General features: G+C 34.6%; 1 protein-coding gene across 1 annotated transcript; it reads left to right on the top strand.

Moving 5' to 3' along the window:
- The first annotated feature begins 6,699 nt into the window (after positions 1-6,699).
- On the top strand, positions 6,700-9,100 carry LOC133179553 (uncharacterized). Its single transcript, XM_061314283.1, has 4 exons — positions 6,700-6,712; positions 7,204-7,333; positions 7,449-7,590; positions 8,336-9,100. Exons 1-4 carry the CDS (start codon positions 6,700-6,702, stop codon positions 9,098-9,100), a joined length of 1,050 nt encoding a protein of 349 aa, XP_061170267.1.
- Positions 9,101-19,432: the final 10,332 nt, after the last annotated feature.

Here is a 19,432-nt window from a genome sequence, read left to right as displayed (position 1 = left end):
TGAGATTATTCATTGAGATTATTGTGAATCACCTACCAGATTAAATTACATTTTTGATAAAGCCCTATTAATCCTGTGCAAATTTCAAAGACTTTTCTGTTTGTTAAATTTTGATCATTATTTATTATTTGTTATCATTTACAAAGGTTAATTCTCACTTTATTAAATTTATAAAACTTACAACTGTGTTTTCATTTAGCGTTGATCATAGTTTAGATATCCCCTTACCTGGGTTGACAATCATAACTGGAGGCAGTTTACTGCTTTAAGCCAAGTTGGCTATTAACTTTGTTAAGTTATTCATTAATGAGTTCTACTTCCGGTTACAGTATAAAAGAAAAAAAAGAAAGCAATGGTTATTACAATTGTTACTAAAAACGAAAAAAAAAAATGGTTTTTGACAAATTATAGCATTTCCTCATCTCAAGATACTGTACAAGATTATGTTTATGTTTGTGCTTTTATTCAAATATTTTATTTTTATAATTCTAATGTACATTTTCGTATAAATCCAGATCAACATCAAAATAATTGATCTTCTTAATTGAAAATTAAAAAAAATTGAATGTACAGTATAAATGTACATTTTCATGTATGTCCAATCGTAAACTTCTACATTATGGTATTAATTTGATTAATCTTTTACAAAAAATAATGTAAATCTTGATTTAGCTTGTTTTTTTTTAACTTAAATAAAAAGAAAAAATGAAGCGCGATTTATATAATTGAACGAACTAATGGTATCTGAGTAACTAAGCAAAATAGTAAGTCGTACAGTATTGTATTCTCTTAAAATATCGTAACTTTTACTGATAAAGCGTATTTAAGATGTTTAACGATTTTTCTCTGATGTTAATTATGTTAACTGCTAATTGTAGTCATGGTATTTTTATATCAATACATCAAAAATGTATATTTTTAGAAAAAAACAACAACGTGTCTATCGGCACGACGGTCGTGCCGACTATTTTCGTTATTCGCACGACGGTCGTGCTAATTACAGTTCTTATCCGCACGACACAAGAGAGATAACTCTATAGTACATTATATTCACTTTTCACCAAAAATTTAATAGTAAAAGAGATGCACCTAATACACACATGTAGAACTAATTATAACGAATCGTCGTGACACAGTATAATTATTATAAGAATTAATTTTTATTCGTCCTTTATATCATCTCTTGAGTACATGTAACGTACTTCAGACGTTATTTTGATTGAAAAGATAATAATAAAAAAATATAGATATTTATTTTCAATAATTTTCTTTCGTTTATATGGTGTTTATATTCTCTTTCCATAATATTCCATTTTTCTGGATGGTCTTAATAATCTCTCTCTCTCTCTCTCTCTCTCCTTCAGGTATACTGTAGACGTATTTTTTTTTTTATCTTGGGATTAATTGATAACGCTATATGTGAAAATTATCACAGCGTACTTCTTTAAGACATGCAAACTTTAAGGCAATCAAAAATTCAGATAGACCCTAATTTTATATCCGCGAATCGAACAGAGTTTGTGATTCAGTGGAATTGTGACCCCGTGGAAAAAATAACGTTTACATTACTTCACATAGCTATTATAAAATGAATAAAATATTCTGTCGTATTTCCCCTATTTATTTTATTTTAAAATAAATTTTATGTTAAAAAGTACATCAATTAATTTCTAATATATTCATAGAGTATTTTTTTTTTAGTCAATTTATGCATTATTATATACTTTGATAGTGAACATATATAGTTTCATCTAAACGTTTTCTTATTTAAGTACGTTGATCAAACTTGTTTTGAGTTTTTCAAATATACAGGAACATTTAAATTCATTCAGAAATTCTTTAAAATTAATATGATACGATCGATATAATCCATGTCCATAAAAGAAAAGACACTGATTTTAATTTCAGAGTAGTAAATATAAATATTTAAAAAAAGCATGGGATAGATTCACATCTAGTCTACTTTATTGCAATACTGAGACCGTGATCTTGATTCCGATATAATAATTCACGTGTACATGTATAAGGCGCGGTCGCGGAGGATCTAGGAATTTTTACCGGGGGGGGGGGGGTCCACCCCAGTCAAAAAAACATTCAAACCCAGATATTTCTTGACACTCAAAAATAAAAAAAAAACGTAAACTCCTTTCCCAAACGTGAAGAACCTATTTCGGGGGGAGGGGGGGGGGTGTTAGTCATTGGCATCTAAAACTTCATACCTATGTCTTTTCAGACCAACTAGGGGGTCCATGGTCACTTTTACTTGGTTTAGTATATACATTTTATAACTGCAAATTCCAAGGGGGGGGGGGGATTCCTCCAGATCCGCGCATGTATATCATAGGACGCAGACTACCAATTATTTTGCCATAATGTACTCCTTTATAACAAAAATTTAATTTAAAGAATTTCACTGCCTCAACTCATCTGGAAAATCAGGAAAATTCGTAGTGTACAAGCCATGCTGTGACACTTCAAATAACCACTACACTGCACATATTTCAAATTCCCTTAACATTTGAGAACCAAATAAAAAAGTCTTTTTATACCCGTCTAATATGTTAAATTCGCTTTGAGTTTCTACACACAATAGCAAAACACCGAGTAAAAATTTATTTATATAAAATAATTATATGCAAATATAAATAATATAAAGTTATAAACAAAAAAAAATATAAAATTGTTTCAAAGTTTGTCGTGCGAATAGCCTCCGTAATCGGCACGACCGTCGTGCGGATAACAACAGTAATCGGCACGACCGTCGTGCGGATAACACCGGTAATTACCACGACCGTCGTGCGGATAGCCTCGGCCAAAAAAAAAAAAGAAATAAAGAAAGAAAAAGAAAAAAATTCCCGATACTTACATATATTTAGTCGGCAAATGTACACGACATGATTGTCGGGGTTACTTTTCATCCCTGATACTTGTTATTATTTTTTTATGTATAATTTCTGCAAATGAATGAATTTTTCTAAAAAAGATTGCTGATTTCTGAAATTCATAAATGGAAAGATGATTATAGTTTAATTCATTTTTAGGCCATTTTTTAAAATCTACCCCCTTACTGCATATCATAAAATCCAACTGAATCAAAAAACCTATATCATGTGATAGAAAATGCAGTATTCGATCATAAATTACATGTTTACATGTCAAAAAAAAAAAAAAAAAAATTTCCTAAGTCTGAGAATTACATAAATAATTATTTGTAATCTAAAATGACTATTAAGTCTTATTTATATGTAGTTTCAAAAATATATCCATTTCTAAATATTTTATTTTTCTTTTAGTTTTCCTTAGTCGATGAATTTCAGCAGTAAATATTTTTAATTTAAAATATCTATTAAATAAATTAAGCCTAATTTCGTCTTAAAAATATCCACTCCTAAATATTTTTAACTACTTTGCGTATAAAAATCGTGCGTTTGCTTTAACAGTCGTGAATGGTCGTGTAACATGAAGAATCGTGTGATTGAAGTAATCTTGCGGAATCGTTCGTGTAACGTGATCGTTCCTATATGTTGTCAACAATAACGCTGCAGCCATTGTACATGCACATGTATCGATCGCCTCAGAAACAACAATGATCGATTTCAATACTGTATTTGGAATATACAAGGGGCGGGGCTTACTGGCGGCAAGATTAAAGCGGGGTCCGCTTCACGCATGAGTGCGTAAAGCGAACCCAGAAAGCGAACGCCGGGTTCGCTTTAGCGGACCTAGAGCTGACCCCAAGCGAACCCGAAGCGCACCCAAGGCGAACCCAGAGCGAACCCAAAATTTCTGAAAGCGAACCCGCAGCGGACCCATAAAGCGAACCCGGGGTCCGCTCTGGTGTTAGGTTGTGTCTAGTCGGTACTGTATGCGAAGATGGCAGAAGAGGGGGGTAGTGGTCCAACAGATGATCCCACTTGTTGGAAGACAATATGAACCCTCTTGAAACAAATGGAATGGATTGTAAGTAGCTTAGATATTGATATTTATATTTTTAGAAGAGATTTTTGTTTACAATTTATGTTAGCCTAAACATATTTGCCTCTACTGCTGTGGATTAATAATTGTTTATGAAGGATAAATATTCATGGATTTCATGAATTTACCCTGATTTAATAAGAAATAGTTCTCTCTGGGTTGTAGGAATTGGTTATTTTTTCAGTAAAACAAAGAATATGAGGTTAAGGTACTTGGCCGACAATTGGCGGGGTCACCTATTTGACTACGCAGGTGTGTTAAGGCAGTACCCAGATCAAATTTCGGCGAATTTAGACCTTTTTTTCATAAAATGTAACATTGATAAATCGGAAAAGCCAAAGATAAAACATTTACTATTATTATCAATTGCATAGACGTCATTGAATCTTAGGCTAAAAGAAGCACTCCACCACTACGTCATCACGTGACGTCTATAAACAGAAAAATTGCCTTAATGATAAAGTGAAAAGTTCAACACTAACCTGGAGATAATTCATTTCTTTGAGTGAAAATGATTATGTAAAAACATCACTGGGTCATGAAAAGTGCTGCTAGAATCCTACTCTCCCGACATAGAAAAAAATATTCCAAAGTTTCGCATTTTATACAAACGATCAAGGAATTGTTATTATTTCATGTTAACCACACGATTCTAGCAGCACTTTCCAAGTACTATTCAATACAAACTTTCGATACAAGCACTGCCTGTGTTCGTAAGAAAACATGATAAGAATATATCAGCGTACCTGATTCTTAATCTTTAATTCCTTATGAATCACACATAAAATTCACGGTATATGCCTTAAAACTCCCATTTCATATATTTGTTTACATGAATTCTCGTCACCTTTAACTTCACCCGGCAAATATTTGATCAATAGTAATGACGTCATGGGTTTGGTATTTAACCCCCGTGCTAAATAATTAGCTATTCGTACCACCCAAAAACGACAAGATTTGGTTTATATTATGTTTTGAATGAATCCATTCAATTCTTGGATCTGAAATTAAACTTTAAATATAGATATTAAGAAATCATTAATTTTTAAGTCCACGTCATACAGCTTACTATGAGGTCATATTGTAAAAGGCAAGTAGGATATCTCTGGGTGTAGCCTTAACATACCCGCGTATAACTTTTTTATTTTTCATTGAAACAAGACTTATTTAGTATATTTTTGCTCAGAATTGCATGAATTTTCAGAAAAATGAAAGTTATTTTAATTGCTAAGCAAACTTAGAAAGTTAAAGGTGGCAGGGGATAGTTTCGTACTAAAGACCCGGTCAAATTTCTTTAAAAACCGACATATCCCCTGCTTGATGCGATATATTATGTAGAAAAATGATCAGAGTTATTGTGAGATAAATTTGCAGTGTTGCAGAGTGCTTGCTGAAAAAAAAATGATGTGCAACATGGAGGTGTCACTACGATGCTTAGCATATACAGAGTTGTAAATGCCAAACTAAGAGACGTGGTCAGTTGCAGAGGAAATTCAGCTGGAAAGCAGTAGGGCTTAGAAAAAGGTGTGTATCTCGGAGGGAAGGTGAATGGCCTCAGATCAATTGGTGAATTTTCATTAGGGCATGCATTGATTTACAGCATACTTACCCTCCTCGCTCGGGACTGGGGTTGGGCTGTATGGGTGCGAATGAGGCCCAAATCTTGCAAAAACAAGCCAAACTTCCCCATTTATATATTTTTATTGACCGCATGTATATCTGTACCCTCTCGGCAGATGTTTGGCATTAGAAGAAACTATCCCCTGCCACCTTAATATAGAATATAAATATAAATATAAATATTTTATTGGCACAAACACAATTACAGTAATTGGTAAAGGCCCATACAGAACATATTAATGATAACATTTTGTCGAGGTTTTGATTGCCTATAAGTGGTAAATCTAAATGATGTGTCATTTGTTTATGATTCTTTTAAAATTTTTCAAACTATTTTTTATCCCTTCCACGAGGGGGAATGTCTAATCCAATAAGGCTTGGAACAACTTTAAATAAAAACGAGCACGAATAAGTGGAGGGCGACTTGTCATTTTCCTATACAAATCCCTTTGAGAGATCGTACGATAATTATTCGGTTTTATCAGGGATGAATTTATCAGCGAAAGAGACAATTGTTGCAGTTTTACTTTGACAATGAAAAGTTTTTCACTCCATTTCGAATTCAATATTCCGGGTGACACCTGTACTGTACAAACTGGGAAAATGACATCATCAAAAAACGATTTTATAGCTAAGACTTGTATCGGCAGCGATTATACGAAAGGAAGTATTTTGTCTTCAAGGTCTACCCCGTTTAACACGTCGAATCGATTAAGGCGACACACGTCCTATATAAGGGATAAGAGGACTGTTCTGTTTCGTGAAAACTGTACAGGTATACAGTCCAGAAATAGGGCCGTTAGAATTGTGACATCTGTATAATTGTCTGACGACAGACAGTGCAGGTGTCGTAACAGTATTTCACTTTAGGTTCACGTCAAATCATGGCTGACGCAAAATAATTCCTGAATCTTCCCTTCCGATTCGGGCGTTTTAACACGAGACTGGGGCTGAATTTTTTTACGAGATGAAAAACAATATGTAAACTTCCTGCATTGACTAGATTCATTATAATTCGCGAATCGCCGCGCTTTCTGTAAGCCCCGCCCCTTTTCACAAACTACGTCACGGATGCTGAGGTTAGACAAACATCTCTTTATAAACATGGCGACAAAGAGTAAAGATCAATACGTTTTTGCAGTTTTATCCGACTTGCCTACGGACATATCCGAAAATTATATAGAGGGAGAAATTTCATTGAAAGCAAAACAGCAAGGTTTTAAATATTACAGCGAGAATTATTTCGAGAGAGTGAAAATGTATAAAAGCGACAAGGATAATGAAGTCCGAATTTCCGCAAAATGTCACCGCTCCCAACGGAAAAACAGCTCTCCACATTCTTTAAATCTAGACGTATCGCCAGGTTCCTTGCAATTGGCGCATTGTACATGCACAGCTGGGTATGTTTTTTTTTTTTTTTTTTTTTTCAAATTTGATGCATAAAACGTTCCGATATCTTTGCTATGAAAATTGTAAAATCAAACCTGGCAATCGTTTTTTTTCCAGAGCCAGTGGGTCATGCTCTCACATTATTGGCTTGCTGATGGCTCTTCAGCATTGGATTCTTGAGGGTTTTAAAGCAGTCCCTGATAACCTAACGTGTACTAGTTTGCCCCAACAAATGGTCTGTGCCAAGAGGAAGCAAGATTGAAAGTTCAGCTGCCCCCCAAATTTGCATTATTAAAGCCCATCCTGATAGAAAACAGAAACCCGTAGAAAATGTGTTGACAGAATGCAGGTAAACAAAAATCGCATTAAAACCTTATTATTAAATGTTAGCAATAATTTAAAACTTATAATGTGTACATGTATTTAAATTTTATAGTTATTTGATTAAAAGTGACTATTTTTAGGAAGTTTTATGTGAATGGGGAAGATGTTGACCATTTAAAGGCCTTAAAAGGATTGCCAATCAGCTACTTGGTGTCAAATCCCATGAAGAAAAAAGTGACGCATTTGGGTGAAGTTGGAATAGGAAGTGGTTTAAGCACACATGTACGTATTGTAATATAATTTAATAGATTACTTCTCTCTCTCTCTCTCTCATATATAACAAAAACGTTAATAATTTAGTCAATCTTTTAATACTTTATCATATGTGATATATACATGTAATTATATTTCATCAAATAACATCAATAATGCATGTACATTATATACTGGGATAATGTACTTTGACAAGGAAATGCTCTGTTATGAAATTGCAGATTAATGCCTATTCAAATTTAAAAGCATAACACTTGTTGTCTGTTTACTAATTTTAAAACTGAAAGCCAAGTCAGAATAATGAAAATCGTGTCTCAATTTCATAATTGTTAAAAATAAATGATTTTTCAAATTCAATGTCATGACTTCTTTTGTTCTGTTAGTTGGAAACTGTATTGGGATAACTTGATCGTTCGGTACCAAAAAAACATATACACCAAGGAACTGATCAGGTGTTAAACCTGTGTAATATTTGAATTGTTTGGCATCATGAATGATGACATCCACATTGAATTCCTGTGAAAGTTCAGCTTGCAATTTTACATTTCTCTTCTCTGTGTAGGTCTTCTGATGAAGTTGATCATATGCTCCATATACAGCCTGAAGTTTATCATTTAAGCTTTTATTTTCCTCCAAAAATTTCTTGTTTTCTGCGGCCAGTAGTAAAACGTCCATAGGTTCAACCCCTGGAATAAATTGCAAATAAATATAGTTGTTTTTTTTTTACTGATACTTCATGTAATTTTTTTTACAGGCATCCTTCTATGAGCCACATGTGCAAAAGACAGTGGATACAAAATGTGGAGATCTAAAATTACCCTATATCTGTCCAGTTTTACTACCAGATGAATATAAACATCTATCAGAATCGCTAGCAATAGACTTCAACGAAGCTTATAAAATTCAGGAAGAAACACAAGAACAGTATAATTCACAGAGATGGCAGTTAGAGAGAAAAAAACGCCTTACAGCATCAAAATTTTATGAAATATTACACAGAAAATCTATTTCTTTGAAGTATGTCAGAACTATTTTAGATCCAAAACCATTTAAGTCTACTTCCACCTCATATGGAATTGCAAATGAAAAGAAGTCCAGGGAAATGTATGTTAAAAGGCAGGGATTACATGTACATGACTGCGGACTGTGCATTAATCCGGAATTTCCATTTCTAGGGGCAACACCAGATGGAATAGTCTGTGACGGAGGTGTAAGTGGAATTATTGAAATAAAGTGCCCATACACTGCCAGAGATTTGACCATTGAAGAATCTCTCTCCCTCCCAAATTTTTGTTTACTTGAATCTGATGGAAAACTTTCTTTGAGAAAGTCTCATGCTTTCTATTTTCAAATTCAAGGACAACTATTGGTCACTGGAGTTACTTTTTGTGATTTTATTGTATTCACTCGAAAAGAATTACATGTTGAAAGAATACATCCTGATGTTGATTTTATGAAAGAACTTGGTTCAAATTTAAGTGAAATATACTTTCGTTACTTTCATGATTTAATTGAATAAACTGTTGTCTGCATTTATGTTGAATATTGTCTGCAATTCATAATTGGCATCCATGCACTTACATTTTTCCTCAGTTTGAGTGCATGTTGACAAACCAGTCATATGCTGAGTAGATTCATCATATTGTTCTTCATGGTTTTCATGATTTTCTAATTTACTGAAATTATAGAACAAAGATCACTGCAAAATTGATCTCCCAGCAAAATGTTTCACATATATCAACATAGAATTATAGGGCTAACTTTATTTAGACCATGAAGATATTAAACTACAAGTTTTATAAAAGTTAAAAGTTTGTTCAATAAATAGAGTTATAATTTTTCAAATTTAAATTTAAATTTCTTTTTATAAAATTTGCATGGGAATAATATATAATGATAAGTTTTTACCTTGACTGTTTGTTAAAGATTCCTCTGTTCTTTGGAGGGGGTCTGGATGGCTTGGGTGTGCTGCTACTGGTAGTCAGAGGAATGGGGTCAGGATATGTTGGTGTAGGACCACAGCCATTCATAAAGTGCTGCAATCAAATTAGCATGACTCTTAACAAACAAATTTTCATTTAAACACATATTCATAATGTTCTGCATATTTAAATTATCTTTATCAGTCCATAGATATAAGTGTAATATACTGGCTGAATAGGAACATTCCCAAACCATATGCAAAATTTTCACTTCTCAAGGTTTTATCATCTTATGATGTGAAGTGCATGTTAACCCCTTACACTATAGAACACATCCTAGTTAGACAGTAACCCCGGCATACACGTACGATATATTTCTGACATAACAGACGATGTTCAAAAACAGCAAAGGAAATCCTGGCTGATTTTGTTAACACTCTTCGTAACTTCTGTTAAAATACGCAGAATCTTTTATCATAGTGTGGATTCATAGACTACATTCTGTAACAACATACCTTTGAGCAGACATAAGTGTTTTTCGTTATCCTGTCGACGTTAAGTTGTGTGTGTGGACGATTACATGCCTTGATCCACCGTCGACATTTGTCTAAATTTGTTTTGGGTTTAGGGAACGGGTAAAATATCACCCCCTCATTCCGACCCGGATACCGACTATCACTGTTACAAAGTCCGAAAGCACATCTTTTAACCTCTCTTTATATTGAAAATAAATATACTGTAGTAGTTTTGTTTGTCTAACCTTCCGCCACGCAACTTTTAGTGACGCTTACTCTACGTCATACATATTCTCTGATTGGTCAGGTCAATTATCCCGGGAAAATTGGCGATTCGCGAATTTAGGGCGTGCTGACTTTTCTATATACTGTATTTGAGTGGGGAGTGATTAGGCCCTGGACTTGATTTCAAGCACCTGCTCGACTTCGACCGAAACAAACTTGCGTGCCTTGCTGGATGGCTATGTATTTTTTGGTACTAAAATCTTTATAAAGAATTGTTTTACAAGATCTGAAAAGGAAACTTCTCAAAAGTTTGTTTTCAATTAATACCACCTACTCAAAGTTGCGCATTTTTGGTAAGAATATATAGCGAAATTTAATACTGTTGTGCAACCTACTAGATTTAGCCAAGGCTTGTTGGTCAAGTCGTTCAATAGAATTCTTGTGATAACTTGATCTTGGAAACTTCATACTATCTTAACTATCAATTGGAGAACATGGGGATTAATGGAAACATGCTAAATACCCAAACAAACCAGAGTATTGGACCTATTTATTATCACATTATACATTACAGGTTACATAACATTTGGCCATTCTCGAATAATATCATTCAGCAGGAATGAAGCTGATCAGGTCAACACTTGTCGATTATCTTTATCACTATCAGATTAACTAATGGATGTTTATATTCAATCATACTAAGCCTCTCTACCTTTAGGATTTTTATAAATCTACACATATTCATAACTTGCAGATGTTTGATTTCCGTCCCTCGTGAATTAAAAATTGTGAGTGTAATTAATATCTATAATGTAACTATAAATAGTTAAAAATAAATCAAAGTGAAGGATAGATGTTGAATATTCTTTTGCTTAAATGCAAAGATGTTAGCTACGTTTATCTTTTTTTTTTAAATAAGACATTTCTTAACTATCAAAATTGTTCACCAATTGATGTTTAGATTTTTATGTGTTGCAACTTTTTCTTTCAAAAAGACTGGTATCCATGAATAGACCCTTTGGAAGAAATTTTAGAAATTTGCAGATTAGGGTGGACACTATCAAGGAAAAATTCCTTATAGAACATACAAAAGTTTTCAAAAGTTAATATTTACATGATTTAGGTGACACAATCATAAAATTACTATGTATATAAATCGGCAAAATTTGGGAGGGGGGGGGGGCACACTATACCAAGTTTTATTTTATTTTGATGCCACTGAATTTAACTTTTCTTGTTTCTTAGCAAAAGAATTCATTTCATGACTCGTCGCCCGCGTGGCGCAGTGGTTAGAGCGTCTGCTCTAGAGTCGCGGAGTAAGGAGTTGATCCTGACGTCGCGGGTTCGAATCCCACTGCGGGACGCGGAGACCGGTCCTTCGGATGAGACCGTGTAAACCAGGCTTTCGCCTACATCCACTTCTATTCGCAAGCCTTCATGTTTTCATTCTGGAAAACGTGTAAATCTCGAACCGGTGACGGCCTGCACTTCAACTGACATTTCATCTAAAATATGTTCGAATGTACGGTAACAGACGTGTTATATTAATAATTTTAACATGAATACACACAACTGTCACAAGAAAACCAACCTTTACAAATTGTTAATCAATTTTCACAAGTTCTACATCCCTGATTTAAACTAATGTTTATCTACCACAGCTTTTTAGAAAAAAAAATGAAAATTTTAAGTCGGATAGTTTGGAAAAATTGGCGAAGACGTATTTTGATGTTCAAAAAAAGTTTTTGACAATTCACTTTTGATTTAGCATATTATTCAAAATTAATATTATTACTTTTACGTATTTTTACTATTTTAATACAATTAAAATGTAAATTTGAGCTTTAATAAATACTGTCTTCATTACTTCCTCTCTGTCAATACTAAAAAATCTTTTCTGTTGTTGTTAAACGATATTAACTCTACCTTTCCCGAGAAATGAAAAAAAGATTTAAAGTAAAGATCAAAAGAATTTGAACGAAACTTGAGGAAATGCTTTCTCGTTCGTTCAAACAGAGTAGACGATTTCTCTTGTTTCAGTATTATTTTTGTACAAATAGTTTACAGTTTTATCCGAATTAGAGATTTTTGAATCATTCAAGAGTTACTGGCACATAATTTAAATCCGGGATGGAGAAATTGTGAAAATGGATTAACAATATGTAAAGGTCAGTTTTCTTGTGACAATTGTGTGTATTTATGTTAAATTGTTAATATAACACGTCTATTACCTACATTCAGGTGTATTTTAGACGAAATGTCAGTTGAAGTGCAGGCCGACACCGGTTCGAGATTTACATGTTTTCAGAATCAAAACATGAAGGCTTGCGAAGAGAAGTGGATGTAGGCGAAAGCCTGTCCACTTCTCTTAAGAGAATAGCGTCTCCATATGAGTGAAAAATTCTCGAGAGGGACGTTAAACAACATACAATCAATCAATCATTTCATGACTCAGACTCATGTTGATTACACTGTATTTAACATTTCTTGATTCTTCACGTAAAAATAAATCTGCACAAGTCGGACAAGCTTTTTAGGAAAGCTAATACTCGTAATCATATTATAAATAGGATTTTTATAACTTCCGTTTTTCATTGATCATTTGAAATTTATACAATGTTACCTTCATAGCATCCCCTGGAATGAAAAAATTGTACATTTTAGGGGCAAGTGATTGACAACAGAATGAAAAGCTTCTAGTTCTGAGGTGTGGTGTCCTGTTAATAATTTTGGAACATCTTGGTATTCTTGCAAATGTTTAGAACGGATGACTTCCAAAAACCTTTTTAGCTCACCTGAGCTGACAGCTCAAGTGCATTTTTCAGATCACCAGTTGTCCATCCGTCAGTCAGTCTGTAAACTTTTCAAATTTTCAACTTCTCAAAACCACTGGGCCAATTTTAACCCAAATTGCTACAACGCATCCTTGGGTGAAGGGAGTTAAAATGAAGGACCAAGCCCCTTTCCAAGGAGAGATAATCAAGAAAAGAATAATAATGTGGGGTCATTAAAAAATCTTCTCAAGAACCACTGGGCCAGAAAAAATGAAACTTATGTGGAAGCATCATGGAGTAGTGTAGATTCTGAATTGTTCAAATCATGAACACCCCCCCCCCTCTGGATAGGACGTGGTCACAATAGGGAATCCAATTTTCACATTGAAATTTATAGGAAAAAACTTCTTATCAAAAGAACCACTGAGCCAGAAAAGCTGAAACTTATGTGGAAGCATTCATGGGTAGTGTAGACTTGAAATTGTTCAAAACATGCCTCACGGGGATAGGGTGGGGCCACAATAGGGAATCTAATTTTTACTTAAAAAAGGAAAAATCTTCGTTCTCAAGAACCACTGGGCCACAAAAGCTGAAACTTATGTGGAAGCATCCTGGGGGTAATGCAGATTCATTGCTCAAATCATGACCCCGGGGATAAGTCGGGGCCACAATAGAGAATCAAAGTTTTACATTGAAATATATAGAAGAAATCTTCTAAAATCTTCTCAAGAACCACTGGGCCACAAAAGCTGAAACCAATGTGGAAACATTCTGGGGTAGTGTAGATTCTAAATTGTTCAAATCATGGCCCCCGGGGTAAAGGTGGAGCCACATTAGGGAATCCAAGTTTCACATTAAAATATATAGGAAAAATCTTTAACCTTCTCAACAACCACTGGGCAAGAAAAGCTGAAACTTAAGTGGAAGCATCCTGGGGTAGTGTAGATTCTGAACTATTCAAATCATGACCCCCGGGGATAGAGCGGGGCCACGATAGGAAATCAGGTGATGAACAGCAAGGCCAAAGTTACTTGGGTGAACGTTGTGGCCCATGGGCCCCTTGTTTTAATGCCTTTGTGCCTTTAATGATATAAAAGAGAAAAAAGAACAAAACTATTTACAGTATTCTACCAGTTGATACTTTATCTTCTTACTTGTTTGAATCAATGTTTTTTTTTTCTCCCGTCCCTCTTAATTTCCATGGCTACAAACTGTGTTTAATTCTCCATGCCCTTCGTGCACATTTCATTTCCGTTGAAAGCCATTTCGGTCATAACAGGTTGTGAATAAATAAAACAAGAACATTATTCGGAAATAAAGATATTTCACTTTTCATTCCTATTAACATATCTTTGAGATGGCATTTTAAAATCATTATTTTAAATTTATCTAATTGTCTGATGAGATTGTGAGACAAGTAAACGGAATACCTCTTATTTCCTATGTAATAAGTATCTAGTTTTTATTTTAACCTTATCGATAGGTTTAAAATAATATGACGTTCTAGATGTATCATTTAATTTACCTGATTGGCGTGGCTGAACGCACTAACTCGACGCCTGTACAGTGCGTCAAAATCGTTTTCTTCTGGTATTGCTTGAACCTCTTCATGATCGATTCCGTTAAGTTCTAAGGGAATAGCATTCAACGCAGTACTGACCATTGAAGAAATGGACGAATTTGCCATCTTTATGATATTCTTAACAAGTTTGCAACAAATTTGTGGCGGGAAGCTGAAGGTTGCTTCACAAAGAGCAATCATTAAGTCCATCGTAATCTTATCTGGTTCTTATTTTTTGATATTAAAACATAAATTTTCTGATATCAGAAAATACAAATCACTGATATCAAAATCATTTTCTGATAGCAAACAAGACCGATCACTTGAGTATAATACAGCAATTTAGAGGATCCATACAGTATAAAAACTGATGTATGAATCTTTGTTTCCCAAAAGCAACAAAATACGATGATGAGGATCAACGATTGATTGATTATATACTGTTTTACATTCCATCCGAGAATTTTTCACTCCTATAGAGACGTCACCATATACAGGTGAATGGCTTCAAATTTTGACCTTTACTCGGCACTCAGGGCCATTGAGCAGTGAGGGATCTTTATCGTGCCAACGCCTGCCGTTACAAGATGCATCGGTTTTTAAGGTCTCATCCGAAGGACCCGCAACTTTCACTTCAAAGTGCCGAGTGCATGGCGAAGGAACAGTTGCTACCTATTTTTTGAGTCGGCTCGCGGAGCAAGCTGAATCCTTGTCATCATAGTTGTAAAAATTATCACTTCTTCATCAAGGTGATTTATACGCCAGAGATGATAGTTCTAGCAAAAATGATTTTGTTTGATTGATTCCATAAACGTAGGAGGTTTAAAGGGTATAAACTTTCATATTGTCTTTATGCTTTTCAAAGAAAAATTCAATTAAATATCCGTACAATGTACAATTACTGGGTATGAATATATGTGCAAGCATGTTAGGCGGATTTAATCTTCCCATCTGAAGTTCATTTATCATTGACCTAGAATACTCCTTAACACACACACGTGCTGCTCTTATTTACTGCAGCTAGTGTACTTGAAAAATCTATATTTAGAATCCAGGTTTGCAGTGTTAAACATTGACCTAATTACTCCATAACACTGACCACTCCAGCTAGTGTGCTTAAATTTATTTTTAGAATCCAGGCATGCAGTGCTGCTTTACACAATAATGTCGGATAAATAGGCCAACAATGTAAACTTTTCCAACATAATCATGGTGATGTTATTTACTTGGGTCTTGGTTTATTAATATGCATCTTATTCAAATATTAGATTATTAGTTACTTAACATAAACATAATGCTTAAAGTAAAATTGTGTGAATACATGGATATAGTTAGGCGGATCTTAAAACAATTACCCATAGATGTCGAATGTTTGTTTTCCATTACTGTAGGTTGTTTCTTAGAGATTGTAGCTTATGTTTATATGTTTAAAATTTTTCACTGTTACTTTTTCTCCCTTTTTAGCTCACCTGAGCCAAAGGCTCAAGTGAGCTTTTCTGATCAAAATTTGTCCGTTGTCTGTCGGCGTCGTCGGCGTCGTTGTTGTCGTAAACTTTTCACATTTTCATCTTCTTCTCAAGAACCACTGAGCCGATTTCAACCAAACTTGCCACAAAGTATCCTTGGGTGAAGGGGATTCAGGTTTGTTCAAATGAAGGGCCATGCCCTCTTTCAAGGGGAGATAATAAAGAATTAGTGAAAAATTAATAGCATCTTTTAAAAATCTTCTTGTCAAGAACAACAGAGCCAGGGAAGATGAAACTCATGTGGAAGCATTCTCAGGTAGTGTAGATTCAAGTTTGTTCAAATCATGACCCCCGGGGGTAGGGTGGGGCCACAATGGAGGATCAAAGTTTTACATAGAAATATATAGGAAAAACCTTTAAAAATCTTCTTCTCAAGAACAGCAAAGCCATGATGAGTCATATTTATATAGAAGCATGCTCAGGTAGTAAAAATTCAAATTTGTTCAAATCATGACCCCCGGGGGTAGGGCGGGGCCACAATGGAGGATCAAAGTTTTACATAGAAATATATAGGAAAAATCTTTAAAAATCTTCTTCTCAAGAACAGCAAAGCCCTAATTGGTCATATTTATATGAAAGCATCCTCAGGTAGTGTAGATTCAAGTTTGTTCAAATCATGACACCCGGGGGTAGGGCGGGGCCACAATTGAGGATCAAAGTTTTACATAGAAATAAATAGGAAAAACCTTTAAAAATCTTCTTCTCAAGAACAGCAAAGCCATGATGAGTCATATTTATATGGAAGCATCCTCAAGTAGTGAAGATTCAAGTTTATTCAAATCATGACCCCCGAGGGTAGGGCAGGGCCACAATGGAGGATCAAAGTTTTACATAGAAATGTATAGGAAAAATCTTTAAAAAATCTTCTTCTCAAGAACAGCAAAGCCCTGATTAGTCATATTTATATGGAAGCATCCTCAGGTAGTAAAAATTCAAATTTGTTCAAATCATGACCCCCGAGGGTAGGGCGGGGCCACAATGGAGGATCAAAGTTTTACATAGAAATATATAGGAAAAATCTTTAAAAAATCTTCTTCTCAGGAACAGCAAAGCCTTGATTGGTCATATTTATGTGGAAGCATCCTCAGGTTGTAAAAATTCAAATTTGTTCAAATCATGACCCCTTGGTGTAGGGCGGGGCCACAATGGAGGATCAAAGTTTTACATAGAAATATATAGGAAAAATTTTAAAAATCTTCTTCTCAGGAACAGCAAAGCCCTGATTGATCATATTTATTTGGAAGTATCCTCAGGTTGTGTAAATTCAAGATTGTTCAAATCATGACCCCCTGGGGTAGGGCGGGGCCACAATGGAGGATCAAAGTCTTAAATAGAAATATATAGGTAAATATCTTCTGATGAAGAACTGTAAAGCCATGATTAGTCATTTTGATATGGAAGCATCCTCAGGTAGTGTAAATTCAAGTTTGTTAAAATGATGACCCCCCGGGGATAGGGATGGGCCACAATGGGGGGTCGAAAATTTTACATAGGAACATATAGGAAAATATCCTCTTCTCAAGAACTGAAAATCATGTTTAGTCATTTTGATATGGAAGCATCCTCAGATAGTGTAAATTCAAATTCGTTCAAATGATGACCCCTGGGGTAGGGTGGGGCCCAATGGGGGATTGAAAGTTTTACATAAGAACATGCAGAAAAAATATTTCTTCTCAAGAACAGAAAAGCTATGTTTAGTCATATTGAAATGGAAGCATCCTCAGGTAGTGTAGATTCAAATTTTCAAATATTGACCTCTGGGATAGGGAGGAGCCACAATGGGGGATCAAATTTTTACAAAGGATTATATGGGAAAATTTTTTCAAAATTTACTCAAGTACAACAAAGCCATTTGTTATATTGACATGGAAGCATCATCAGGTATCCCCCCCTCCCCCCCCCCCCCCGGTAACCCTTTCAATACTGAACTGATTTGTGCTTTTGTGCTTTTGCCTAGCCAATGTGCTCAGGTGAGCGATGTGGCCCATGGGCCTCTTGTTTAACATGATTTTCCCTCCCCCTTTTTTCACTTTGTTGTAGTTTTTTTGTTTCTTAATGGAACACTGATATCTATTTAGAGTTATGATAATTATAATTAAAATATTCTGAAGTGAAGTCTTTTTAATAATTCAGTTGACTTAGAAGGTGGGAGATAAACCCTTAACCTTTATTTACTTTTGGAGGTGTGGGATATATTGAGACTCCTTCAAATTTAAGCAGATGTATTCAGATCCCTATTAAAAAAATTTTTGTCACATCATGTAATCTAATGTGTATTTACAAACCTAGACTTCAAATAAATTACATAAATCCCATGTGAGATGGCACTGAAGCCCTTAATTTTTTAAATGAACATTCATATTCAATCTCTTTAGATGTAATATAAACTGAATGTAAGGTATGGTATCCAGTTGTATGAAAAAACTCACTCACGACCTCCCGGGACCAACGAAATAGTTAGTTTAGTATTCAGTAACAACTCATAAATTAAGTCCTAGTACCCCCATTTCTCAATATCACCATACAGACTATTAACAAATTTATTTGTGCTTCTGTACTGTTTTTTAGCCCGATATCCTAACTTGTCATATTGGCCTTTCTTGGTCTTTTAAGAGCATAAATAAGATGTTATTTACGTCTCATTTCTATTAATCTATTAAGATTTAGTGGGTATTGTTTTTTTTACAAAAAAAAACACATGTCTCCCTTTCTTTACCAACATTAACGAGTGCAAATATATGATGAGGGTCAAAAATAATGCAGTGCATCTCAACTCAAATTCTGTGTACAAAATTTCAAGTCTTCATGTCAAACGGATCTCAACTAATGGTCTGGTCGTGTTTTTCTTAATTTGACCTTGAAGAAAGTGGTCAAGGTTAAATATTTTGATGCAGTGCATGTAGTCTCAATGTTGTCTTTCCTTGTTCCAAGTTTGAAATCCTAATGTCAAAAAGTTCTCAAGTTATGACCTAGACTATATTTTCATGTAAACGATTGACCTTGACTTTATTAATAGGTCAAGGTGAAAAAATGTTGCCATTCACCCTTCCTCTATACCACCTCTCCATGTTCCAAGTTTGAAGTCTTCATGTCAGGGTTCTCTAGTTATGGTCTAGTCATGTTTTCTCTATTTGACCTTGAAGAAAGGGGTCAAGGTCAAAATTTGGAAACGTTGCATCTTGTAACAATGTCTTCTTTCTATGTTACAAGTTTGAAGTCCTAATATCAAAGGGTACTCAAGCTAAGGCTTGGACTCTATTTTGATGTAAAAGATTGACCTTGACATTATAATAATTGGATCAAGGTCAAAAATTTTGGTGGCATGCAT

The sequence above is a fragment of the Saccostrea echinata genome, unplaced genomic scaffold, assembly GCF_033153115.1.
Source record: "Saccostrea echinata isolate AGI-Se365-2 ecotype Australia unplaced genomic scaffold, CSIRO_AGI_Sech_v1 ptg000005l, whole genome shotgun sequence".
In the NCBI taxonomy this organism is placed as follows: Eukaryota; Metazoa; Mollusca; class Bivalvia; order Ostreida; family Ostreidae; genus Saccostrea; species Saccostrea echinata.
Note: the sequence above shows the minus strand (reverse complement) of the source record. Positions and strands in the feature narration are given on the sequence as shown.